Source organism: Ptychodera flava, chromosome 11 (assembly GCF_041260155.1).
Source record: "Ptychodera flava strain L36383 chromosome 11, AS_Pfla_20210202, whole genome shotgun sequence".
Lineage (NCBI taxonomy): Eukaryota > Metazoa > Hemichordata > Enteropneusta > Ptychoderidae > Ptychodera > Ptychodera flava.
The window spans coordinates 25,891,554-25,919,533 of record NC_091938.1 but is presented as its reverse complement, the minus strand read 5'-3'; the positions used below and the strand labels follow the sequence as shown (position 1 = coordinate 25,919,533).

The following is a 27,980-nucleotide window of genomic DNA, read 5'->3' as shown; positions in this document are numbered from 1 at the left end:
CCGAATCCGCACAAACAAAGACAAGTCTTGCATTCAGCGCCCACGTAAACGTCTTAGAGAGAGGAGTGATCCCAAGGCAACTACGTTGCGACGACAGCTTTGTATCGATATCTGCTGTACAGTCTCATCGCATAAAACCAGCGATCATTCCTGTGCAATAGGTAAGCTGACTTAATTCTCATTTCTCGTCGAGTATTCTTAGGCCTAAATCTGTCATTTTTGGTCGACGCGAATTATCATCCACACGTTTCATTTGCTTTTTTGTAATCTTGAACTGGCGAAATCGCTGATTTTCTGCTCTGCCTCCAGTGTTGACGGACAGCACGCTTGGCAATCAGTTTCAAAATGGTCATCAATAATCGGTAACTAGGCAAAATAGACAAAAACAAAAAACAGAAGCAAATTCAATAGGTTTGCTAGTTTGTTCTTGTCCTCCGTCTCTTACACAGAACAATTCAATGATGCGGTGTTTTACGTTATATTAGGATTTTTTTGGTTTGATTTTCGGGTTTCAGCTCACAAGATCCTAGAACCGATATGTTATGAAATAAACAAAACCAGGAGTGTCTTCACGTGTATCGGTAATTCGGACACACAGCAAGATGAGGACGATAGGCTCATGATTAAGAAATGTACACTTACAGTGCGTTAATGAAATCAAATAATTTTCTGACTTGCTCAGCAATTTAATTAATTTATATATTCACTCAAGAAAAGAACGTAAAAAATGCTGACACGGCAAGTCTTGCCGGGCTGAAGGATTAGAAACAAATCTGATCTGTCCTGTTTGGTTTTTGGGGACAGTACCCGCTACCTTTGGGTCACATGTGCTTTGTATTTCGTCCATCAACAGCCAAACGTTTTGTATGTGCTGTTTCCACTAAAAGTCACATTGTTCAGTTTGTCAACACTGGTGTAAATCGATATCTGATGACATTGTGAATTTCGACGAGTTTAAAATGTCATTGTTCCGGTTGCTGTTCATGCCCAAATTGTATCTGTGTGAAAAGACCGAGTTATGCGTTGTTAGAGGGCGTCCTTTCCTCCCTCTCCTTGACACGCTACCGAGAAAACGAAATTGTAGTCGCCATGCAGACGGAAAATATCCCTCCCCCCATGAAACATTCCGCTGGCACGGTGTTCAAATTTAACGTTGCATGTATAAGATAGAATCAATGAAACCCAGACAGTGAGAGAGAGAGAGAGAGAAATTCAAAATGTTCGATTATATAACGATTTCCATTTTGCAAAATGCCTCGCACCGAGGTCAGCCAAGAACACCGCATGCATCGCTGATATCAATATTTGAAGCAATACCCATGTTATCTTGACGAGGGCAGTATCGAATCGAAGTCGCTCCCGGCGTTGCATTTTTGTCTTTGATAATTCTTTCTCCCGATCGATCGAGGAAGCCGTGCTGCGAAGAACATATGTTCAATTCCCAGATAAGCCTAGACAGTTATAGATTATTGCAATTCTATTTAGAACAAGGGAATAAATTTCTAATACGGTGCATGAATCTGTTTTTGAAAGTATATCAGCACAATTTAAAAATTCAGATGGTAGAAATGAAGAATTAAAAAAAAATCGACCTTGCGTCATTCATGAGTACACGAGTACGACCTTCATACTCCCTTTCTGGCGTGTTTTTTCGTAAAGAGAAGGGAAACGTAAGTTCACGAGAAAAAGAAAACCATCAAATAAAAATATCTTGCACTAGAAATTTGCGGAGACTTTAAAGTGTTTTGAAAATTACGTAAATTTATGATCAATGCAATGAGAGCGTACTGTAATCGACGCATCGATGGTATGAGACCAACTGATAGGCAGATAAATGGGGGAAATTGATGCAATTCAGAGCCGCACACAGAAATCAGACAAGTGAGAAGTGTTGACCCCCTCTTCACGAGAGCGTAAATTATCAAAGATGCATATAATGTGCCTGGTTCTCGAGTTCTATCGTAGGTCAGTACGGAATTTCTCAGGGTCGAATCTGATGTATTGCGTCGTTTTTTATTTTGCATTCTAATAAATTTGAAGTTAATATTTCACGACAAAACACTAGCTTTACTTGAATGTAAAGGATGACTGCTGATATGTTGGAGGCTTGCACTGCAACTCATAAGTGAAAATGTCTATTACTCTGACCCTGGTCCTCGATTCTTCAAGCTAGCGTCTCTGAGACCATTGTCTGCATGAAAAACACGGCGTGATTAAAATAAGATGTAAAGACGGTGACATTTCAACTCTTGCTTGTTATCTGCTGTTCTCGTTAGTTGTTTGTCGCGTGTGCCACCTTGCTCTCTCTACATGTAATGTTTAATCGAATTGCATGAGTACGCCGCTTGATACCGCCAAGGACTGATGTCGGTTTATTCCAAGGCAACGTGCCAATCCAGGACCGTAGTGAAAGGAAACGATGCCCTGGAGAAGAGTGGGTCTTCCTGGATTCCGACCGCACGCAGCGAGAGCAATGTAGATTCTGTCATTTGCACTGTACAACAGACTTTTTGTCATTAATTACAGTGCTGACGGCCATGCTCAATCCATAAATTTCCGTCCTCATATTGTCCGAACGTCGCGGATAGCGGCGTCTTGGATGACAAACATCGCACTTCCTTCAAGCGGTTGTCTATTTTGCTGACACTTCAAGGCCGTAGCCTGTCCTGGATTTCCTGCGATTAATCTGAACGCGACACTGTCTCAATATTTTTTAAGTTCTGCAAAACCCCTCGCATTGTGGGTCTTATTACTTAAACTTACGTACGTCCCTGTATACTCTTTAAGGAAATACGCTCCCTCAAAGGGAAGGTTTTAAATTTTTGCTCAAATTTTCCTTACGGAAATTGTAAACGGTTACCATTCTCTTTCATAATCAAAGGACAAAGTCAGGAATCAGCCTGCAAAGGTCAGGATCAGAGAAGCAAATTTTCCTTAAGATTTACATATCTTTGAAATTCAAAATAAAGGTCGCTATACGATGGATTACCTCAAGGGGGTTAATTTTCACATACAAAACCATGGAAACTTCATTCACTCCACATTCTTCAAAATGAGTCCCCCATAAGTAGCACACAAAGAAAAGCACCGTGAAAATAGGATGGGTGTCCAGAAACACTGTCTCTGGGGCGCATTCCCCCCTAAAGATGAAACGGTAATACTATAAGACGCGCTCTGCAAGAAAAGTATGGTTCACTAATAATTATAAGTGAGCGTTGTTATTGACTTCCTCCACCCCTGCGACCCATGATAAACGTTTTGATTTACTGACTCAACGGAGTGATGTAACTTCTTCCCATTGCAATCATAATGTATTATTTGTCATCCTGCTAGGGTCCTGAACGGAGAAGTATCATATAAATATTGAAAATAACTGTCGGCCATGGAGAGGTTATTTTGATGGAAATATATGAGGCGGCTTTTCTTATTAAAAAAACAAGTTTGAAGCTTGAAGACCCGCTGCCTTCTTGGATTGATTCTTCAACTGTTGACGGACACGACAGCGTCGTGTTTGGAGGTTTTATATTTAGAATGTTTTGAATGTACATATGTGCTAATGTCAATAATTGCGCCATCAGTATATATATTCATAGATTACGTCTGGAACTTGTCTTACATCAACTGAGTGAGCATAGACAGAGATCACGGCCGGTAGGCTTGTGACCTTGTTCACAGCGCCTGGGTCGTCACTTCAACATTGCGAGATCATGATCCGAGTCCGGTGCGATCGTTTACGTATATAAACAGTGTCTGATTGCGGCGTTTCCTTTCATCAGAGAAGTTTGCACTAGGTAAAACGCATTCAAAGGGACTTTCTTACATATTTAATACAAATACTAGACTACAAAGAAGCTCATTCACTGTTTGATCGTGCCAACTTGAACTACCGCAAAGAATTTTACTTTTAATAGGTTGCATGTTCATCGCAAGTACAGTGAAAGCAGAGAAACTTCGATTTCTCAAAGGTCAAAACTTATCTTCAGTTCAAACTGACCCAGTATAGGGCACTGCTAATGTACTGTGCGTAAGATAATACGGAACATGCGCACATTGACGACCCGTGTCATTTTATACATAGGAACTGTATACGAAGTCATTCGTGCAAGGAACTAGAATTCTTGACGTGCATCGAGACACTTCAATGCGAGAAAAGGAGAGGAATGGTGTCAGTGGCATGCATCGATGATCTTCGCTGCTTGTCCGCATCGATGCGAGGAGTGAACACATCACCTTTTGCGCGTTTGAGGTACACTTACTGAGACAAAAAACTACACACTGGAGATAATGAGGCGAGGGCCAATAATTAATATGAAAGGAGAGACTATTTCGAGAGGAACTACTTCGTGAAACAGAAATCTGCGAAGCATTTCATGGCAAATACTGATCCTTTGCGAGAACTCTGTCGTAGAATTTCGATAGTCCTATGCTATTTCGATGATTCAATCCTCTGTCCGGGTCCTCAACGCTGGTTGAAAGTCGGTTTGTTTTACATGTATGTATGTTTTAAAATTGGTCCATATGACGAGCTCCAGATCTTCCACTTGGCAAATGTTCACTATCGGGCAATTGTCTACGATCAATCCTGCAAAAAATCGTATGCAAAAGTAACTGGTTACTTGTGATCTCTAACGCATTATATCAGGTGTGTTGGGACTTAAGGTGAAACGAAAAAGTAACATTTCTAGGAATACTGACGGTGCAATCTGTTCAAATCATACAACGTATTTCTAGAGGCACCTGGTAAATTCTGACGCATGCGTGTTTGTATTTGAAGCAATTTCAGTACCCTGGAGTGGTTTCAATTGCTATCTATATGTCAGGGAGATTGGACCATAAAACATAATCTTGGCAGCCTTTTGATATGCGGAATGTGTAGTTGTCAGAAATAGCGAGGAAGTAGCATTCCCGAAGTCAAAAGTGCGCGTGTATTCAACAAGACACAGAGAAGGCACAAGTGATTGTCACTGTCACTTGAAACAAAATGTCAGAACTACGAAAATTAAAACAAAAATAGGACTAAACTCAAACAATTAAAATGTGAATAAAATGATATTATCAAAAGCTCAAGAAGTAAAACAAGGTTTATTCATGCCAAAACTTATTCCCGTTTATACGGAAACTCAGCGAGATCGGAATTGCAAGAATGTCCTTTTTACGTAATTATCAAGTATTTTCGACTCGTACTTTAGCCTAGGTCTTGTCTACAGAATGGCTGTTTTCGTGTTGACTGAGACTGTTTGCTTCTTTAACAGTGCAGACTGAGTACGAGATTCGACGGCGAATTGAAAGCATTAAAGATGGAGATTAAAAAATCCACTTAAACAGAATAGGTATTGGGGAGATAATTTTCCAAGTTGAAATACCGTATGAGCTAAAGACGGATATTGCGGGTTATTAGTAATCTGGAAACGACCACAATCTCTACCTGGAAGGGCATGAGTGGACAATTCTACATTTCCAATCGTATAAAAGAGATACGCAGTACAGTTCTTCAGCCGCGACGACCTTATGTTAGCTATGTGTTATATGTCAAGTAAAGGCGTTGAGTCGACCATCAAGTCAGGTCTTTGGTTTTTAGATGCATGTGTTGTCGCCCTTGAGAGTAAAACCGTAGTCACACTGGTGACACAGAAATACGACGCACTGAAACACAGTAAGGTGTACCGTGCCTGTTTACAAACACACGGCCCCTAACCAGCACACGCGCCCTATCGCACCACATCCCCCTGGGGGTCGCGGAAGAGTACTCCTAATATTTTCTTGGGTGTGGCGCCCGAAGTGAAAACATCAACGCGTGTAGATTGCAAAAATTGATCCATTATTATGGTTTTCTTGACAAAATTGGGAAATATTTACCGCTATCAAATGGCATATAGATTTCCTTCTAAAGCACGGGACGTTCCTTACGTTATATTGGCCCATGTTAAAGGTTTTTACGGATGAAAAGTCGACCCATGTTTAAAGATTTTTACTCGTTCGAGCGACACGTATTTTGTACTACTTCCCAAAAGGAGTACCCCCGGGCGTATAATGCCTGGAAAGCAGGTAACATAACACATCAATACACACAAAAGAATAAATGTAACCACTGACACTCACACACAGACAGAAGCTTGTACATGTACAAATAAAGTGGGGCCAAAAAGTTGTTTGAATAGTTAATGGTAACATACATACATGTGGTTTAGATTCACTCAAGACTTATAGGATTAAGGTAGAATGCTACCCGGGGATAGATATCTGAACTCTCAATTTCTTATAATTTTTACAGTGTACTGCTGTTGCCTAACACCTGTTTGGGCTCACTTCAAAGCTCCTGGAATGAATAAAGTTTTTACTGGCTCATATTTTGTGAAAATTTATACAAAACTAATTTTATTTCCCCTCATAGAGTTAACACAGGATTGGCGGCCATTTTGAATTTCAAAAGTCGGGATATTGGGTACATGTCCAGTGCCGAATTTTGCTTGTACGAGAGATAGTTGTCCGTCTGGCTGCAAAGATATAGATTTAAAACGTTCTTATTTTAAAGGATAGTTTTGTTGGTTGCCCCTAGAACCGATTCCAAATGACCTACAAAACACGCAACACGGTTAAACCAAAAGCATTACGAGCCATGTACGTCGTCAAAGGGATCTACTTTGCCGTGACGGACTAACATCGACGCTTGAAATGTGATAAATAGGATGTAAACAGCAAATGCACTGACCCAGCGCTGTCACCTGGATCTCATACCGGACGAAAACAGGAAAGCGGGAAAGATCTGTTACATTTTGGTGTTTACACTTTCATGAAACCCTACCGTAGGTCAAGCAACACAGCCAGCTACATTGTATGAGTGATGTATAGTCTAGAACACAGGCGCTTGGAGTGTTCCGTGTACAATGACGTAACGTTTTTGATAAAAAATTTTGCTTGTATTACATTGAACACCCCAAGCGCCTGTGGGCGAGATCATCTCTGTGATCAGGTATACTGTACCCCAAAGCTTACCGGGTACCTGAAACCACAGAGAACTCTAGCTTTACTGATGCACTAGACAGTCGCTCATACATGGTATGCGCCGGTTTTTGTCTTCATGAAAGAGAAAAAAGAGGAAAAAATCAGTCTTTTTCTGTACAATGAAGAGGAGTTATCGAATCAGGAATTAGACATAAGTAACCGTACTGGAAAACTTACAACTTGAGGGAAATACATAAAATTGACAAAAAAAGTTGTTCCCAGAGATACAAAATCATATCATTTATTGTGTAATACGAATACTGTACAGTATATCATTTGACTCGGTTAATAATCAAAATGAAGTTGTAAGTAGCGCTCTGTCATCTGATATTTGGACTTTTTTTTCTGAACAGAACATTTTACAGCAATTGCTTCTTTTGTCACACAGGAATAGATCAAATGATTTCATATAGAATGGCGCATTTGATCCTTAAGTTTGCGTTGCGCGCTCACAAACTTACAATAAATGACTGTAGTGTTGTAATTGAAGAAAGGTATGCTCAGTAACATGATGATGATGATGATGATGATGATGATGATGATGATGATGATGACGACGACGATGACGACGACGACGACGATGATGATGATGATGATGATGATGATGATGATGATGATGATAATGACGATGACGACGATGACGATGATGATGATGATGATGATGATGATGATGATGATAATGACGACGACGACGACGACGACGATGATGATGATGATGATGATGATGATGATGATGATGATGATGACGACGACGATGATAACGATTATGAGATAACATTCTGGACTTGTTTTTTTTAGTTGTTATTGGCATTTCTCACCAGACTCCGTAGTGTGAGTTCATCAAAGGGCATGCACACGGTATGTCGATTCTAAGGTGATGATGATATATTTCGCACTATTGTTTATACGTTTCTATGGGTGTTGACAGTTACAGCTACACGAGCCTCAGTTCTCTAGCGTTACTGTTTACACATCGTAAGTTCTTCCACAACATAGCTGAACCATGACATTTCATCTGAAAGCTAAAGTTACTGAAATCGACCTACTTTTGGACAAAATAAGTCGTTTTGTCATACTTAACTAAGAGAAAGTATACTTGAATTCTGTACGATCAGTGTGCAATCCATTTAATAAACACCTATTAGTATTACATGGTCATGAGGGCTATAACGCCCGTTTATTACCCCGAGGGGCAGTGCGTTCCCAGAAACACATCGGCCGGAGGCCGTAGACCAAGGTATAGCGATGTGTTTCTGGTAACACACGGCCGCGAGGGGTAATAAATGAGCGCTATAGCTAGAATAAAGACTAGGTTATATGTGTTTTATAACAAGCCACATATTCATGTTGTATTATGTTGGGGGGTTTGGTGATTGTGTTTTGATATTATGCACCGCAACATTAATCCATTGTGACAAGTTTACTCGGCGGTTTCTTCACAGCGGTAACAGTAGTACCACTTCCTTCCAAAAATATTCTGAGCATACCTATTCTGAGCAACATCCTTTGTTGCACTTGAATCTTTTTCATCGTTGAGCTGTTCAAGTTCCTACGCTGTTGGAATTGAAAATCTGTCTGTGAAAAGTTTTCTTACACCAAGAGCTTTAAAATGAACCACCACAAGTGGTAGATCAGAAAAGAATCTACCTTAAAGGTGACAGCAGCAGATTAACAGAATACCAATGAACTTCAAGGTACAAGACGGAACCAATCTCTTAATATTGTGTAAATCAGATTAGACTGAGCTGCAACTTTCTCATTTTGTCCACTGCAGAGTAAACACCCAAGTCTGTAGAAAACAGGCAGCACAGTTCATGGCCTGCGTATTCTCCTTGTCCGAACCTCTTGAAGTCAGAATGTGAAATCTTCACTGGCGGGAAATAACGATTAATAATCAAACAAAAAAAAAAACAAGTCCGACATGGGACACACGCTTTAATTTGTTATCTCACTGAGGTAACCCAAGAGTCGACCTTTCCAGAACCGGTCATTTAGAGCTGATGAATTGGGCCTTCGGGTCAAACCACACACCGTGAGTTCCCCCCGGAGGATCACATTCTTTTGCAGTTAAGTACGTCGTTCGCGCCTAGAAATTGAAAGAATTACGCTTTTGTTCAAACTTTCTTCAAAGAAAACTTTAAACTATTCGCTTTCGAAATCAAGAATAAAAATCAGGGGTCAATTCATAAAGTTTGGTGTCAGAGAAACAAATTACCCATCATTCACTGATGATTGAAATTCAAAATGGCCGCATTTCCTGAGTTAACTCTATTTTAAAAAATAAAATTTTCAAACAAACAATCCTGTTAAAACTTTATTTACTCAATGCGCTTCAAAATGAGCCAAAAATGTATTGTAAAAGTTTGAGGGTCCGAGTATCTGTACCCAATGCGCACTCCGATCAGCTATAGATCAGTATAGGAGTCAGAAATGTCCCTGGACCGCAATATTACCAAACACCTAACGGTACAAGGACTTGAATCAGATTTGAGTCAGGCACAAGTACTGAAGTAGGTCTTAAGGTAGAATGCGCCTCGGGGACAGACATTCAGTCTCTAAATTTTTACAATTATTTTCTGATCTACCACTGGATGGAGCTTATTTTAAAGCTAAGAAAAATTGTCACATCCTTAGTTTTTCGAAAACAAAATATACCCTTTTTCTCCATAGAGACAACACAAGGATGGCGATCATTTTAGAATTAGGTAAATATTAGGTAATTTGTTTCTCTAGTAACAAACTTTGCACGATGACCCCTAATTTTTATTTACGATTCGGTAAGAGCATGGTTGAATGTTTAATCGAGGAAAATTGAACAAAAATCTAAGAATTTCACTCTCAAAGTGCACACTACCTTAAGTAGGATACTTGTCGAAATCAAGTGGATCATGAATTATTAGTAAAGGTATAATAATGATTGAAATAATTGTTTTTCTGTCATTTGTGTCTGAGCCTTAGCAAGTATATGTCTCGTTAATTACTCGAAAAAAATAAAGTTATCACCATCAGTCTGACATATTTAAGAAGACTTTGGACAGCTAGTATAGCATGACAAATAAAATCCGCCAAAAGGATAAACCTGTGACCAAATTTGATTTTAAAACCGATGTATTTGAAATAAAACATCACGTAATGTGACTACCGGAGTAAATACAGTGCACAAGTGTTTCTACGAAGTCTGGTAGACTGCAAAATATTTACTTTTCCTTTTATGCGAACTATGATTGAACTTATCCAGAACTACTGTCTCATCGCAGTAAAAACAAATAGAACGTTTAGGGGAATTACAACGAGCGTTAAAAGGGACATGTAAGGGGCAACCAACACAGTTGTTCGTGCAAGATTTCTTTACTCAATTACTGGTGGGCGGACAATGTTTTTTTCCGTATCAGCGAGCGGTAATGGGCGGCTTTGCCTCATTGGCAGACGGGTCAGGGCAGTTTCATTCTACTGCTCAGAGGGCACTTGCGATTTGCAAGAGAAAAGTATTTACATTGGCAAGGTCAAGGAGATGGTACTGCGAACATTATGGGAGAAGCCATTAAGGAGTTTTATGGGGTATGGGGAAGCGGGGAGATTTTCTAGCGGCGACTAGGGATAACGGAAAATTTATCGGCGGGAGGAGAATTAAGTTAGAAATAGTAATTAATTACCCACCTCCCCCCCCCCCCCCAATTTAAATTTTTATACGAGTACGTTGGAATGGGTTACTTATATGTAAAACACCAAGGGTTACAATTTCTGAAAATTGCCTCGTTTACTGCCCCTGACATATCTCACTTTTTTGAAGGTCACTTCAGTGCAGCGATTGAACGCACTTTGTCATCGACCTATATATGACTCGCTGTGGGCCCACCTTCTGTGAACCATAGGCACATCGGCGCAGAGCTATTCATAAACTTGCGCAGACTAACACTGCGTGACCGAAAATTGACGAGCGTTACTTGTCTGGGTTTTTTTCCTATATAGATATGTAAGGCTTGTTAATGTACTTGAATGAGAAGGAAATGCCTTGTTTTCTGATGCTACAAATTGAAGCTTAGCTCCCACCGTCTCAAGGCGTCATAGTCGAGAAGGTTATGAGAAGGCAATTGTTATGATATCAGTAATATCACTGAACATGTTTATCCGAGGAGAGAAATGCGAGTGTGGACGGAGGCCGAAAATAAGTACAGGGTCTAAGCTACAATAACAGTTGCATTAAACTCCCGTATTTTCTACACGTCACCAAGCCAACCAAGATTGCGTTCCATTCGCGTACTGCTATTCAATTTAAGTGGTTGACGAATTGGTGTACTCGTCAATGATGTCAGAAATGTAAACGAGCGACAAGAGTTTGCGCGCCAAATGATGTTTTAAGCAAACAAGTTGAACGGAACGACGACAACTGAGGTCTATCTGATCTTGTTGTGAAGTTCATCCGTCGATCAACTGGCCAAAAGAGCGTTTGAGTAAACACAAAGGAAGGCGATTATGAAATATGAAAATAAATCTACGTTCGCCAGGTCCCCCTAAAAGCTTTCATGCCAGGGTCTGGCCTTGCAATTTATATTTATAGTGGCATAGAAGCGACATGGTTCGGAACAAAGATGAAATATGCATGGCTTCTGAACTGACCGTGCTGACGAGATTAACATCAACATAGTGCTTCTCAGCAGTTCGTGAACCGCATTACCGAAGCTCTCATGTTGGAGAGAAAGAGCTACTGTCACCTGTTCCAATTTTGCCGGGGTTACCATGGAAAGAGAAAATCTAACCAATCACAATTTTAAGCGGGTGGCCGCTTTTTAAAAACAGCACCCTCGCATGGGCATTTTTAATACCAAGTAACGCCCCATTGACCATATATGGGTATATTTAAATTACTGGTGACTGTATACCTTTAATGCAGCAAGATTTCTATATACTCTCATTTCACTCACGACATCAAACACACATTCATTTCGCATTCGTTCAGCCGAAAACCATTCAGGTTTTCTCTCAGTGCCTCTAAACGATATCTTTTTAGCTTTATAAACCGTGTCGCTGATGATATGTTTACCAAGTATTGACCTATTGACGTTAAAAGCAACATGAAATTCAAATTCAAAGTTCAAATTGAACAGCGCCCTCACGACTATACACACGAGAACTATCACGCTCAACACGCCTCGGGGACAGATAGTTGGCCTCTCAAATTTCTTCAATTTTTTCTGATCTACCACTTATAGGGCTCATTTTAAAGCTCTGGGAGAAAGAAAAACTTTCACCGTCTTAGTTTTTCGAAAACCCGAAATTTTATTTTCCCCATAGAGTTAACACAGGAATGACGACCATTTCGAATTTCAAATATCGCAAAACGTTGGGTAATTTGTTTCGCTAGTTCGAACCGTGCACGGTGAACCCCGATTTTGATTGTTGATTTGGTAAGAGAATGGTTGAAAATTTCGTCAAGGAAAGTTTGAGCAAAAGTTTAAATCTTTCACTTTCGAGGCGTATACTACCTTAAAACAATAAATTGCGGAACTGTTTTAGTGAATGAATACCAAAAAGGCAGTTTATCATACAAAGTTTTTACTATTTTCACAAGGCGTGAATATAATTTTCAATTCTCTATGTGAAACTTTACATATTTTCGGGTGCATCCCAAAATACTATTTCTTTATTCAAATTTACTCACACATTTCCTGTACACGTGAGGAAACATGCAGCCACACAACGGTCGGTGAAAATAGCGACATGACAAATTCAATTTTAAAACTAACATCATGAAAATAATGGCCACCGAGGTTTCAATCAATGGTGTTATTCAGAATTAACAAGGATATGATTATAATGGATGCGTCCATTTGCACGATTCAACGAGAAAGTGTTTTTCGTGATTGTTTCGAGGGAGCGTGCACCTCGCCCAAAATTAAATCGAGACAAATTTTACAAAAAATGTATTCATTCATTAAACCAACAGACTTGGGGAAAGTCTAGATCTAGTCCCGGGTTTATTTAACCCGCTTTTGTGCAATTTAGATTATCTTGGAAATACCCACTCTTACCAAAACTGCTTTTGTCCTGAGGCTAATGAAATTAACTGCCAGAAAATTCAATTTTAAAACTGATGAAACTAAGGACACTAGCAGGATTAAACGATATGAATAACTATTTTGCTAACAGCAGGCATTTAAGTCTGTGCAGTGTGCCAACTTTAAAACAGCTGAAATACTTTTTTTCAGATATTAGACTGTGGATAATTCTACTTGAAGATGCAATGAAACATGGAAGTCGAAAAGAAATGAGTTCCGTTTCCCTAAAAGCTGAAACATGCTTACCCACACTTTGGTGACGTAAAGTGGCTGGTGATCGAATGCGATGAATCACGCTGAGCGAACAAGAAACATGTAAATTACACTGAAAGTGTATATCGAGGTGCGGAACAAGGCTGCCGATTTATCGGCTGGAATTTGTTCCTGATACTATTTTCAGGCATATCGTAAACTTGTTAGGAAAGACTGGGCACAGTTGCTTCCACTGTTAAGTCTAAAAGACACCGTTACGTAAAAATCGTCTCATACATAGCCGTAGTTGACGTAAAGAGATCAACAATCTAGGATGATTGGTGTGCCACGAAAGAGGAAAAAAACATTTAAATCATGCCGAACTGTGCATCAAGGTGGCCGAACAAGGCTGTACACTTATGGTTAGAACGCTTTTCTGGTACTGTTTTTACGTTTGTCGTAAACTTTTACGCAAGACGCAGGACTGTTACATCCACTGATAAGTCCGTCAGAAACTGTAAATCGTGCATAAATACGATGGGACAGATATCAGGGTGGAATGCTCTTACGATAGCGACTATGTACTATGAGTACATAAACCCTTTGAGTGCTTTAATTTTTCCCACCAAAATTTTAGTGCAACATGCCACCAATTTTTATGAATCCTTCTGTAATTTTTTTGATAATTTTGAGCCAAATGGACATGACATTTCATTGGCTGCAGTTTTTTATCAAAATTTTGGCAAAAATCTGAAAACAATTTGACTTAGGTATTTTTTTAAAGATGACAAAAATTGACTTTGGCGCTCAAACGGTTAATCCTATACCTTATTTGGGGTATTTCTTTTAGCCTCTGAATGATCTAAAACTGGCTACGCAAGGAGTCAGTGTCACTGATAGTTGTGACGCTTTAAATTTAATGTCACTTGTTTACTGGGTTTACTATCACGAGCAGTTATCACAATTTCTGTAAATGTTTAGCCACCATTTTACATCACCGATGAAATATTTTAGAAGCGTTATCTCCGAGGGACGATTTTTCTCTCCACTCCGCTTCCCCTTTTTACAACCCCTCCCTCTCCCCACTACTTCTCCTCCCTCCTTCCCCTCTGTCTGTACAACAATAGTATCGTTAAACGAAATGTTTAAAATGAACCTCAACTGTGTTATTTTATGGTATTATTTGTGACCATTTCCTCTTTAAAATTTGACGTGAGATTTTTTAAGTGGCCGCAGCACCAACCTGGGCGGGAGCAGTCTGCGCAGACAGTCAGTAAAATCGCCATTTGGCTTTTAAGGTAGAAAGCATCTCGGAACAGATATTCAGACTCTCAATTTTGTTTTACATTAATTGTGTTTTCCGCTTGTAGAGGCTCATTTTAAAGCTCGTGAAGTAAATTAAGTTTAATCGTTTTTTAAATCGAAAAGTTATTTGCTCTCCGTGGCATTAACACAGGGATGGCGACCATTTTGAATTTCAAATGTCGGTAAATATCATGTAGTTCTTTTTTCTGGAATCAAATTTTGCACGGTGACACCGAATTTTTCTCTTGATTTCGACGGGGAATGGTTTGAAGTTTCCTTCACAAAAGTTTGAGCAAAAGTTTTAGTTTAGAGAAAATCTAACCAATCACAGATTTTAAGCGGGTGGCCGCTTTTTAAAAACAGCGCCCTCACATGTGCATTTTGAATACTAAGGAACGCCCCTTTGACCATATATGGGCATATTTAGATTACAGGTGACTGTATACCTTTAACAAACTAGCGACGTATAGGCTTCAAATTAGCTTTATATGCCGTAGTTTGTTTTTGTTTGATTCAATGACAGCGGTTGTTTTGATGTGTATTTTGTGGAATGTAAATATCCAATAAAGGTTGCGAACGATGTTATTGTATTTGTCACGGTTGTGGAGGGACCGTGTTTTTGTATAAATATAGAAATAACGGGCGACGCGCTGACCATCAACGTTATGGGCAAGGCCGAGCGGAAAACCAAAATCGAATTTGTTCAGAGTTTTCTGGTCAAGCGCGTGTAAGCTCGAGGCTCATTTTTAAGCCTTTGTGCAGAGTAACAATTTCCAAAATCTTAGTTTTGTGAAAATCGAAAAATTAATTTCCCCATAGAGTTAACACAGGGATGGCGGCCATTTTGAATTTCAAATATCGGTAAAGGATAGTAAATATTTTCTCTTATGCTAAACTTTGCACGACAACCCCTGATGTTTATTCTTGATTTGGTAATAGAATGATTGAAATTTTCATTGAAGCATGTTTGAGCAAAACATTTAAGTATTTCAGCTTCGAGGCCCTGAAGGTAAAAAAGATAAGGCGAACAGCGATTAATACACAGCTACATTCAAACATTAGAACATAAGCTTTTATGTGATGATCATTGACACAGGATCATAGGGATAATATTTTCAAAGTTAACATTTCTATGCAGAATGTCCCGTTAAATCTATAAAGAGAAAATAATACACGAACAAACTGGATAACAGCAAATGGTTTGCAGCCAACATCAAATCTAATTCTCAGTCGAAAGAATTTATTTCTGTGGGAATAATTGGTCGTTGAACTGCTTCACAACCTTGCCGACATTTGTACATACAAATGAAAGTCTCTGATCATTTAAGCATCCAGTCGGCCTCTCTCGATTCTCAATATTTTCTTCGACGTTGTCTCCAGGGTTAAGGAAATCAATTTGTCCTGCTAAGTGGCTGACCTTTGTGCCCTAGGGTCGTCTGGGCCAGCAATGCTAATCCTGAGAATGGCTTGTTAAATGCAGCGCATATGCAACAGTGCAGCAAAGTACCTCGTAGTCCGATTGTGACCTGTGAGCGCCTCACAAACTGCGCAGATAAATGTCAGGACTTTTTTGTTCGAATGTTTTTTTTTGAATTTTTATGTCTGGCAGTGATAAATTTAATTGTCTTTTCTCGCTTGACAGGTTGACCATTCTTGAATATGTTGAAGGAGCAGGCTAACTATTGATGACAGCGCTCGACTGTCGGGAGCATTAACATGACTGAACTATCATCTGTAAAATGCAATAAATTATTCAGTCCATGGCTTTTTGTATATTTGTAGAGAAAAATCAACAGAGGGGAAAATCGCTCAGGAACTTTCAAAATACTGAGATGCGAGGCCATACTTGGCACGTTCAATATCTGTCTCTGTTCGTCGGTTTATTTTTGTACGAACCTCTTAGCCTTGCGCTGGACGTGTCATTCGGTGTTTCTCACGGCTACTCTTTCGAATACGAGCGGCTTCAACGACCTCCCACAAATCTTTGCCACTATCTTGTTTGAGAAAAACATTTTCTTTCGTATGGGGTATTTTTGTCTTAAATAAGTGTTACTGGGCCATAAAACCTGCACGACCTAATTCCTCCTGACCCCCTGATGTTTACGAACTTCATTTACGCGGGGGGGGGGGGGGGGGGGGGAGTTATTCCAGTACGCACTGAAGGTCAGCAGTTTCTAAAAGAACTACATTAAACGTATACTGTCACCTGTTCCAATTTTGCCACAGTTACCATGGAAAAAGAAAATCTGACCAATCACAGATTTTAAGCGGGTGGCCGCTTTTTAAAAACAGCGCCCTCACATTGGCATTTTGAATACCAAGGAACGCCCCTTTGACCATATATGGGCATATTTAGATTACAGGTGACTGTATACCTTTAAGGTAGAATGCGCCTACGGGACCGATATGACTTTTCAAATTTTTACAGTACTTTTCTGATCTACCAAACTACCACTCTTCATTTTGAAACACTTAGAATAAAATAAAGTTTTCACACTCTTATCTTTGCGAAAATCGAATCAAACATTTATTTTTCCCCTTGAGCTACTACAGGGATGGCGGCCATTTTGAATATTTTGATTCTCTGCTGCCAAATTTTGCACGTTGACCCCTTTCCTTAAGGTAGTATACACCTCGAAAGTGAAAGACTTAAACTTTTGCTCAAACTTTCCATAAGGAATCTTTTAGCCATTCTCTTTCAAAATCAACAATAAAAATCGGGGGTCACCATGCAAATTTGGGAACTAGAGAACCAAATAACCCAAGTTTTACCGATAATTAAAATTCAAAGTGGCCGCCATCCCCGTGTTAACTCTATGGAGAAAAAATTCGAAAATCTAAGTCGGTGAAAAGTTTTCTTACACCAAGAGCTTTAAAAATGAACCCCCACAAGTGGTAGATTAGAAAAGAATTGTAAAAGTTTGAGAGTCCGAATATCTGTCACCGAGGCGCGTCCTACCTTAAGGAAAGTTACACATTCAAGGCCTATTCTACTACCTTAAGTTAGCACGAATAAATCAACTATTTCTCCACTACCTACCTGACAATCATGGCGGCGATTTTTCCTACGAAAGTGAAAAAATCCTGCGAACATTGTTAGCGTTTTCTAAAATATCCTGATTAAGTTGGAATTATCAAACAGAAAGAATAAATATCATCATACAGCGCCGTGTCACTTTCAACTGTGAATTAGGGCCACCTGGCTCGATATGGGACGTTTTCAAGCCCGTGACCGAATACGATAACAAAATGGATATTCACGTATACTTGCAAAATATGACCCATAGTATAAAATTATATTCATTTAATCTTGTAAACTGAATTAATTTCGGATACTTTATCGTGTTTTTAGAGGTACTGGATTTTTCATTTCACCATAGCAACAATGTAGCAGACGACGCACGGTTACTGTAAAGAGAGTAGTTCACCATCGTACGTGCTACAGCATATCTTGACCATGGAGCCAATGCTAAATTTTATCAACTTTGTGAGGAATGGTCGACCTGACAATTTATAGGTGTACTTTCAATGGCTATCCACTTGTACAAATGAACGGACAACCCAAGAGAATGGATGTACACACTGTACGTGATTATTCTATGTGTTTGCGTGTGCTTGTCCAAGCCGGTCCCTCTAACACACATACTTTCGGGGGAAATTGTGATTTTTCTTTGATTTGTCGGTATTTTAACGGCAATAAAGGAATCCGGCGTTGACTATTGACGTTATTAATGAGTTCGGACAAATGAAAGCCAAATGAACGTACCTGGTTCTCTATTTTTTTCTCTCACCTTTGTCCGTAACAAATGTTAATGGTCAGCGTGTAGCCTTTAATTCATTCAGTCGATGTTGCAGTAATGAACTGCCTAGGAATAGATCTGAGTCTAATAACACGCATATAGCCAATTTGTTGCCTTTATATAAGGACCTGGACCCATGCCAGACTGTTAGCCGGATTACAAAATAAACGTTGGCTACAGACCAAAACGTTTACGATGACAAATCATTTAGCGATAAATAAAGTTCATTTTCACAGTATCTTTCATCATATGATAGGGATTGACTTAGCCCCGCTGTCTGTTTCGGCAGAGTCTTTAGAACCTAATAACAAATACTGGCAATATGAGAGAGAGAGAGAGAGAGAGAGAGAGAGAGAGAGAGAGAGAGAGAGAGAGAGAGAGAGAGAGAGAGAGAGAGAGAGGGAAAGAAAGATAGAGACAGAGATAGAGAGACAGATAGCGAGGCGGAATGACGATAAGTCATGTGAGATAATGATGATGACGACTTCAGAGAGTTAAAAGTTTGAATTGAAAGCGGCGCAAGGGATAGTGCAATTTTGAAAAGTAGGCGCCGAAAAAGTTCCCTCCCTTGAATAAAGTATACAGCTCTCGTTGGCTATTCCAGTGTTCTTTCTTTCAGGTCTCTTTAATGAACGTAGACATTCAATGCTCCATTTCCTGAATAAATATTCATTTATGCAAAACACATCAAGGGTTATTGTAGGTGTAAAAAAAAATGCTAATTAACACTATCAGAAGTCCTTTGGGATAATTGGATGAGGTAAAAAGTGTTTTATTAGTTTGTTTACATTTTTTATGGCACAGCTAAAATTGTAATCACCATTTTCGCCGAAATATACTGTACACTGATAAAAACACGAAAGGAAAATAAATTTGTAGATTTGTTTTCACCTTTCATTGCCATGCAATTATCCTAAAGTAGTGCCAATCGTTTTAATCACTCATTGTCAATGAAGAATATTCATGAGCCTGAACTTGCGCACTTCACAAGAGTGAGACGTTGTATTAGCTCAGTTATATCGAACCGATTTGGCAGCAGTTGTATAGTCATTAAGTTTAACCGTACTTTGGCCGCGTTCACAGAAGGACTGTGACGTAAGTAGAGCGACACAGCGTGTCAATTACCTGCAACAAAAACACGCAAACGATATTGTTGCTGATCTAACAACAATGCAAAGAGATGGAAGGGGTCGTAATTAACATTCTCTTATCAAACGTTGACATCACTTGAATCGTAAAAGGTCAAGTTTTTCAATTTCCTCGCCATAAGAGTCACTATTTTAGCCTTTTAGGTGAAAGTCACAACCCACTTCTTTTGGCAGCGAGAGTTGAAAATTACTGGAGAATCATTCTGAATTGTCGAGATTTTAAAGAAGCGGTAGGTAACTCTGTGATCAGGGACGTTGCGCAAATTTAATTTTTCATTTTCTCCGGATTTTATATAACTGACAGATTTAAAAAGCAATTGCCGAAAATTTGGCATTAATTTCGATTTTGTGCATTTTAACAAGAATCTATGTTTATTCTCTGTGTAGAATTAAGTAGAATGCCGATGCGATATGCATATTTACGTTAACCTATGGGGATTCCGTACTTTAACGTTTTACAATGAAGGCAGATGCACTTTAATGCAGCGTCTCGGCCTTACACTTCGTGTAATTCTGACTTTCTTACTCAGAACACCCGCTCATTTATTTTGGGTTTCGCTCATTTAGTTTTTGCTGAGTCATCACAATCAAAATCGATTATTAGAGGAAAAGAATAATTTCAGCGCGGGTATACCTACCAAGAACATATACCGTTAAAACGTTATTTTACACTAAATCAAACTTAAATTTAAATGACTCAGCGAAAACTAAATGAGCGGAATCCAAAATGCATGAGAGGGTGTTCTGGAATTCCATGATAATGCCAACTGCCAGGGATGACTGTGATCCACCCCTCTTGACTAGTGGTTTGATCCAGAAGCCCGATCTCGCTCTGCATGTCTGCTATATAATACCGCAATACACCTCGCAAAAGATCAAACTTGTCTTTTCTCGGTTGGCCACGACTCGGCAGAATCGGTTTGACCAACGTCGCTGGTTATTTTTTGGCTGACAATTTCTTTCATCCGTGCAAGAGCTGGGACCTAGGCAATCAACACGGACCAAAGCCACATCGTGACGTCATCGCCGATCTCAAAATAGCTCTGCGATTTTCGGCGCTGAAAGGAAAATCGAAGTACTTAAGGTTGACGACAACGTTACAATACCAGGCTAGGAAAGGCTGCACATTCAACTAGCAATCTCACAGCGGTGTTCGAAGGTATCGGGGTCCACTGACATTCACTGACTTGCAGACGTTCACGGCAAGACGACACAAGACAAGAAGCTTTGCTGATTTCTTGTCGAAACTGACCGGCTAAGGTAGAAATTGCATTCTTTTTTCTTCAATCTTTTTTCATTTCAAAATGCTAACGAATGTCCCGGCCCGATTCTCAGAATATTACGACAGCGCGACTTTGAACACTCAGCAGAGCTTGTAACCGTATGTGGGTATATGCGCTGGTGTTAAACGTCTGTCAAACAAAGTACATGTGTTTTATTAACGTTCTTTAATTAGCCAAACTGCGACCTGTGAAAGTGAATCGGAGGCCAAAACCAATGCTATATGGCATGTACGCAGCGTGCACATGGAGCGCGGTTCGTGTTCTTCGCTCGAAAACCGCAAATTGTCCGTATCGCTTGCACTTGAAACTGACACTCTCTCCCATTTTAAAAGAATGGATGTGAATGCAGCACTCTTCGCGCATCCTTCTAATGGGCCTTTAACAACTACTGGGCCTTTAAATTACATTTTTTTTAAATCTTAGGACACTTTAATGTTTGATTACCTTTTCCGAACCTCGTATTGTTCCGCGCGATTTGAACAGGGTCGGGTCACGATCTGCTCGAGTGCTCCTCTACGCACCTAGGATAGAGCTGGACCGCATGTACCATATTGTTCAATGAGATTGGAGGGTGTGCAAACTCCAAATTTTCTGATTCTGTGCCTCTGACAGAAGGCGGAGACAGGATCACATCGGTACCATGAGCAATATATATATATATATATATATATATATATATATATATATATATATATATATATATATATATATATATATATATATATATATATATATACACACATACATACATACATACATACATACATACATACATACATACATACATACATACATACATACATACATACATACACACGCGCGCGCGCAACACATGGCATGCCCCTGACATCTTATCGCCTTCGCTCGGCTTCCAAACCACTCCATTTGAACACTCGCTCATGTACTATTTTGAGTTTTGCTCATTTAGTTTTTGCTGAGTCATTTCACGTTAAAGTTTGATTAAAAAAGAAAAAGAATTTAAAATAACGTTTAAACGGTATATTTGCTTTGTTGCTTATTGGTAGGTATACCTGTGTTGCAATATATTTTTATTCTTTCCTCTAATAATCGAATTTTGACTGTGATGACTCGGCAAAATTAAATGAACGGGGGTTGGTGATACCTATTTTTCTCTCCGCCTTGTCACTTTTGATTTTGAATTTGGAGGAAAAATAAATCCATAATTCAATAATGTGACAGCAATTCATATTTTTCATCAGTCTTTAAATATAACTGAAAACGTGATGACGTTTGTACTTTCAGGTATCTCACTTTATGTGCGAATCTCTAAATTCCGTATTCGAATTTATTTATCACAAACAAAGCCCATCGTAATATATCCATAGTATATTTCGCTTACAATCACAATCATGATTAACACACAAGATTAGAAAATGTGACGTCATCGCCGGGCTATATTAGGTCCCTCACAGTCGGCTGTTATAAATAACCCTACAAACACTGGTATGTAGTAAGTAAAATGTCTTCTTAGTAATTAAAAGAATGGTCACTGTGCGTTGTCCTCACGCGCTGATCACTTCGATTCGCCTACTTTAGATGACACACAGCTCTTGATGTGGTACTTTTAGTCACGGCCTTATCCACAGTCCCTCACCGCAATATTAACAGGTTGACCCCTCTGACCACACAAGGTGTCACCCGTGTTGTAAATAGTTAAACACTTTCTTTATTTCTTGCTCTAATCGATCGAGGTCTATCTTTGGCTTTATCATCTGAAATTGTGGCCATCTTCCAAAGTCATAAATGCTGTACAAAGTCATGACACTCTTGTCAAATATCCAGTGAAGCTGATACTGAGTGATTTAATGTGCGTACACATGAATCGCTCGGTACCGGATTGACCTTGACTGCACTTTGTGCCTCGCATTGTCCGGGTTACCGTGTTTGTTTTTGTTTGTTTTTGCGACATGGAGGTGTTGAACTTGGTACAAAGGAAGAGAACCGTACCTAAGGTTTAAAGAATGCTTTTAACAAGATTACATTGATTGTGAAGAAATCAATAGAGATTTGTACCGAGTGCGTCAGAGCACATAGACATCTCCCCCTACTGTCTATGGTCGGAGCGGACTTCACTCGAGCTCTCCATTGTAGTGGAGATTAGAGAGCTGTCAATACCCGAAGAGCGAGGACGGGAAACAGTCCTTCCAGACTTGCAGAGCCCCTCAACATTTTCCTCAGCGAAGAGTCGCTACTAACCGATAGGAATCGGAAAGATCGACATGCCTGATACACTTTGCAGAAGCAGCGTATTTTGATCGCCTCTTCTTTGATCAGCTAAAGTAACATGCACTACCACGCTGACATTCTTTCGACCGGGGCCCAGGACGCCCGCCCAGGCTTGCCAAGGAACATCTCTTAAAAGAGTGACACTTGCGCTTATCCGCTTATCTTATTACTTTAAATAGAAGTACATCAAGATATATCGATTTTTGCAGTCCTCGACTGAGTAACGGTCGAACCCCCCCCCCTGCCTCCCCGGCGACGAAACACCCAAATCCCTCTGTTGCGACACAGACAGTAAATATTCCCCTCTACTGTCTATTATTGCGAGAAATCAGCGTGTGTTGGCCTAAGGGAAATAATGACATGGTCCGACGACCATTCCGTTTGCCCGTCACATTAATGGGTTTCTAGTTGCACGATCGAAGTCACTCTACTTATTGTAAGCCACTTCAAATTACGCATACACGCAGAGTTTTCGTTTTGCTCAATAACAGACCATTCTTTTGTGACTGTCTTAGTTTTACGTTGGTCGAAAGATTATTTAGTGAATATTTTCAAATTTCCACCGGTGGCAAAATATTAACTTTGTGAACTTTAATCGCATCGAATTCTTTCGGTTTTTTATTTGTTTTTTGTTTGTTTTGGTTTTCTTTGCTGGATATGCTGAGGTCCACAGTCCTGAGTTGCAAACCTTGGTGATGACATCAACTTTGGTGGCGCTATAACCGTTCTGCCGAAAGTCATTTACCGTGGTAGTATCAGAGTATTGTCTGGTGTATTTTCTTGGTAGAGAACTGAGGTATCTAAACCAAAACGGTGCACATGCAGGCCAACCTTTCTATTTTAAAATTTGCTTTGGTTAATGAGACGCAAAATTGCGTTCGGAATAAAACTGTCCTTCAGCGTGTATACGCCTTCCGTTTGGTTCTTTCTTATTTAGAGAACGGCGCCACACACGGTCATGCGTTGGGACAGAGCGCTACAGAAGTGATACGTTTCAGAACCGTTTGCCTCGATTTATTTTTCAGGGGGGGGGGGGAGACGAGCGACCATCAACCTCTGTGCTGTTAATTACAAATTACTTCTAGTTTACCTTAGAATTGAAATTATTTGTCACGAAAAGTTAAATAATTTACAGGTAACATTTTCACAAGTTTCAATATTTAACAGTGGCGTGCTTGCACATCGTGGTCCTATTTGCAGAAACCAAACTCAATCGCTCAATGTTGCAGTTTTTAATAAACACACGGTGTGCTTCTGATATTCGATACAGCTACTTTTACGTCCATCATGGACCCTGGAGATCCAGGGGCCGTGCTTCCGTGCAGTTTTTATCAATACTGACCCTGCGGCTGAACGCAGTCACAAGAAAAACCTTTCACAGCCAACATTGAGAAATACCGACGTCCAACACATGTCAGGTGCTCTCAGAAGATGAGACTTATGGACGAATAATTACAGCAGTGATCATTTACAACAATGTTAACATCTTGCTTCGTAATACAAATGCTCCAAATTCTGCAAAATAACGAAAAAGTTCCACGAAGCAGCTGAAATGCCATTCGTCTTTATGGATGAATACGATGTATTTTATTAATGAGATGACGAATATAGTTAATTTTGTCGGTCAAGTTTCAAGTCTGGTAAAGGAAGCGCCTTGGACTCATTCTTACAGTCGAATTGCATTAGTGGCATTATATTTTGTCTTCTTTCTCACCGTCTGTTTTTCAGACTATTACTTTGTAAAGTTGTTCGTGCTTTTTACAAGTACATGCGATTTGCTTCTCGAGGCTGTCATCATGCTGTCTTCTAGACATTTTGTTTTTTTCGCCGATATGGTTGTTGTTGTTAACGAGTTATGGACACATTTCAAGCCTTCAAGCCTTGCTTACTTTGAAAAATAGCGAAAGTGGCTTTCAAACGACATAGTTTACTCTGAAATGTTCTGTATTTATCTTCTTTTTTTCAGATATTTGACAAATGATGAAGGTTGAAGTAGCCCTGATAGTGGTTCTTGCTTTGTTGACCGAGTTGGAGGCGAAGGATGCGAAGTATGTGATACCGTGTGACTATGGCTGCCATTGTGTGGATAATTTCTGGATCCCGGACGAGGATGAAGAGAGCTCCGAGTCGTCGCCTTTCATCTTCAACGCGTCTCTACCCTACGAGCATTTGATCCAGTTCGGTCGGTACCACATGCTGGAGATCGACTGCAGAAGCCGCAGACTTGAGAACCGCATTCCAGCGCTAATGACCAACGCCACCCGTCTCCTTCTTGCCCACAACCACTTCGAGTCTATCCCCGCAGGAGCGTTTCGAGAGTACACGGAGGTAGCCGAGCTTGATCTAACCTACAACGGCATTAAAGAAATCCATGAAACCGCGTTCCGCGGTATGAAGAGTCTAACCATTCTCTCCCTTACTGGCAATGAACTTGTCTCGCTACCCGATGGGATCTTTAATGGTTTGCACAACCTTTTTGCTCTATATTTGGACTACAACGAGTTCAAAGAATTCCCACATTTCAAACCCCTGGAAAACCTGTCAACGCTGTATATGAACTACAACAAACTCGAAAAAATCACCGCTGACGTGTTTGCAGATACTGTGTGGATACATCGAATAGGGCTTTATGGCAATAAGTTGACCACGTTCCCTGCTTCGTTCGCGCGCTTTCTGAATAACTACCCGTCATCCCTTGTCACCATAGGCGGCAACCCCTGGAGGTGTGACTGTCACATGCTGGCTATCAAGGAGATCTGGCCTGCGCATCCAAGACTGCTCTTCGATACGTTCTACTGCGGCACTCCATCTCGCTTGAGAGGTCAAAACATCTGGCATATAGAATCATCTGAACTTCTTTGCGGTGTGGCGGACGACTACGAGGCACCCACGCAGGAGCGGCCAGCGCCGAAATACACCTTACCTAATATGATGGGCGCAGCTATTGGGGGCGCGCTACTCGCTACTGTGTTAACATGTGTTGTGTGGGCAGTTCTGTGGAGGAAGGGACGGTGTCGGGGCAGAGCAGGCGACACAACTTCGTTTGTACCAATGGAAAATAAAAATTTCAAATTCTAAAGGAGAGTTCATGTTATGTCACCTTAAACCTCAACTTTGTATCACTTTTCAATATATAAAGTACCGATTTATCAATCACTAATATATATGACAAAAGTGAAATCAGCAACTTGCAAGGAAATGCGTTTGTTTTCAGAGAAGGAAATCGTATGATGTCGTCTATTTTGTAAAATCAGTTGGGTATAATGATTTCGATGTAAAAAGTTAAAGAAGCCATGATTATTCAAATTTACAACACAATCATTGTAAATTAAAATATTCAAATCCTGAATGCAAATATACAGAGTATCGGAATCTAAATTTGTATAATTTTTACCAGTAATATAATTGGTCGTCAGGTATAGTTTAACGTGAGGCAAAAAGAAAAAAAAAAGAAAAAAAGAAAAGGCTTATCTCTCATCCTCGAACGTGTCGATCTAGACTAGATGCTTCGGCGGTTTTTTCCCTTCACGTTTCCTCGAAAAAAAATATCAAAAATGATTGTGCAAAATTAAATATAAACATGCCTATGCTACGAACGCCAGAAAAAGTTGGTGTTTGTTAGATCACATGCATGCACTGTATAAGTTTACAGCGCTGAAGAAGATATGCTTATCTTGCTCCGTATCTGAGAATGACCGTTGCATGTAAAGTTCCCTTGTATGTCATTTTATGTCGGTGGAAGAATTTTGTCAGCTAAAAAAAATAGGGCCGCATTTTTGAAGCAAAATACCTTGGACGAGGGACAAATCTATTTGTATTGTTTTGTTTGTCTCAGTCTAGTAAACAACATTTTAACATGTGTCACAAGGTTTGAGTAAACTTCATTGGGAGTGTATTTTAATAAGATAACCCTAACTGGTTCGAAAGCTGTAAATAAATTTATTTTTCATGCCAATAAATGTATAATTATATGTTTTTGTCGGTATACATTCATTTTACTGCACAATCTATTACCTTGGAATTTATTAACTACTTAGTCTGCGGAATAAATTTTTCTAACGTTTCCTTTTTTGTCAGAGATTAAACGCCTGTGTTGGAAGCAGATTGTCGCATCCGTCAGAAAATTTACCTTTTAGATTACAATTTCAATGGAAAACAAAAGGCTATCGCATCTCCATAATCCTTTTCCAGACTAGAACAAAGGCGATCCCAGGGATCGCCAACAGGGCCTTTAATTCTCTTTTCCAATAGCGTTCATATGACGTTATAATCAAAACCAGAGTTATTTTGAGGTTTACATCTATATATTTGCTGTATTTAAATATTGTTTGTATGTATAGTACTGTATTCTCATTGACTTTCGTGTGTCGTGTTCGAGCAGTTGATTAAATGCAAGACGAATCCAAAGCTGGTGTTGGCATTTCGCATCTACCACGTGAGCAACGGATCTCTATTGTGGTGAAAGTACTTTTCAGTATGTCTTAATTATAGTCATTACAGAAGCTATTTTTGAAACCTCTTGCCACAATTATGCCACTTTTGTATGGAACATTACACCAATACGGATTGTTCGTTTACAATGCCGGAGTCATGCCACAAAGCTACTTTTACACCAACACCAATGTATGTGGGAATATAATAATTGCTCACTGTATTCGCTGTACGTTTTGATAGATGATTTAAATAAAAAGAGCGACATTGACAGTGTCGCCATGTTTGTGCTGTTTCATTTGGTATATTTCCTTTCGTTGCGTGATGTGCAGTCTATGTGTGGAATGATAGCATTTGACTCTGCAGCATGGATCGGTACCTGCCACGTGGGTACCTTTCACAACTAGGGATATAATTCATTTGTCAACAATAACATTGCATATTGTATTGGCACTGCTAATGTTTTGTGTTTCAACATACTTTAGAGAGAAGGAGAATTTTCTCTTCAAGAAAATG

The 27,980-nt window shown here is 39.7% G+C and overlaps 1 protein-coding gene across 2 annotated transcripts; it reads left to right on the top strand.

Annotated features, from left to right (window-relative positions):
* Positions 1–19,579: 19,579 nt before the first annotated feature.
* Positions 19,580–27,762, top strand: LOC139143936 (carboxypeptidase N subunit 2-like). Of its 2 annotated transcripts, none has more exons than XM_070714554.1 (2): positions 19,580–19,733; positions 25,000–27,762. In XM_070714554.1, the coding sequence occupies exon 2, from the start codon at positions 25,011–25,013 to the stop codon at positions 26,109–26,111; it is 1,101 nt and encodes a 366-aa protein (XP_070570655.1). In that variant the 5' UTR covers positions 19,580–19,733; positions 25,000–25,010; the 3' UTR covers positions 26,112–27,762. The 2 variants fall into 2 exon arrangements, with proteins under 2 accessions (XP_070570655.1, XP_070570656.1); XM_070714555.1 differs by lacking the exon at positions 19,580–19,733 and adding an exon at positions 20,311–20,763.
* Positions 27,763–27,980: the final 218 nt, after the last annotated feature.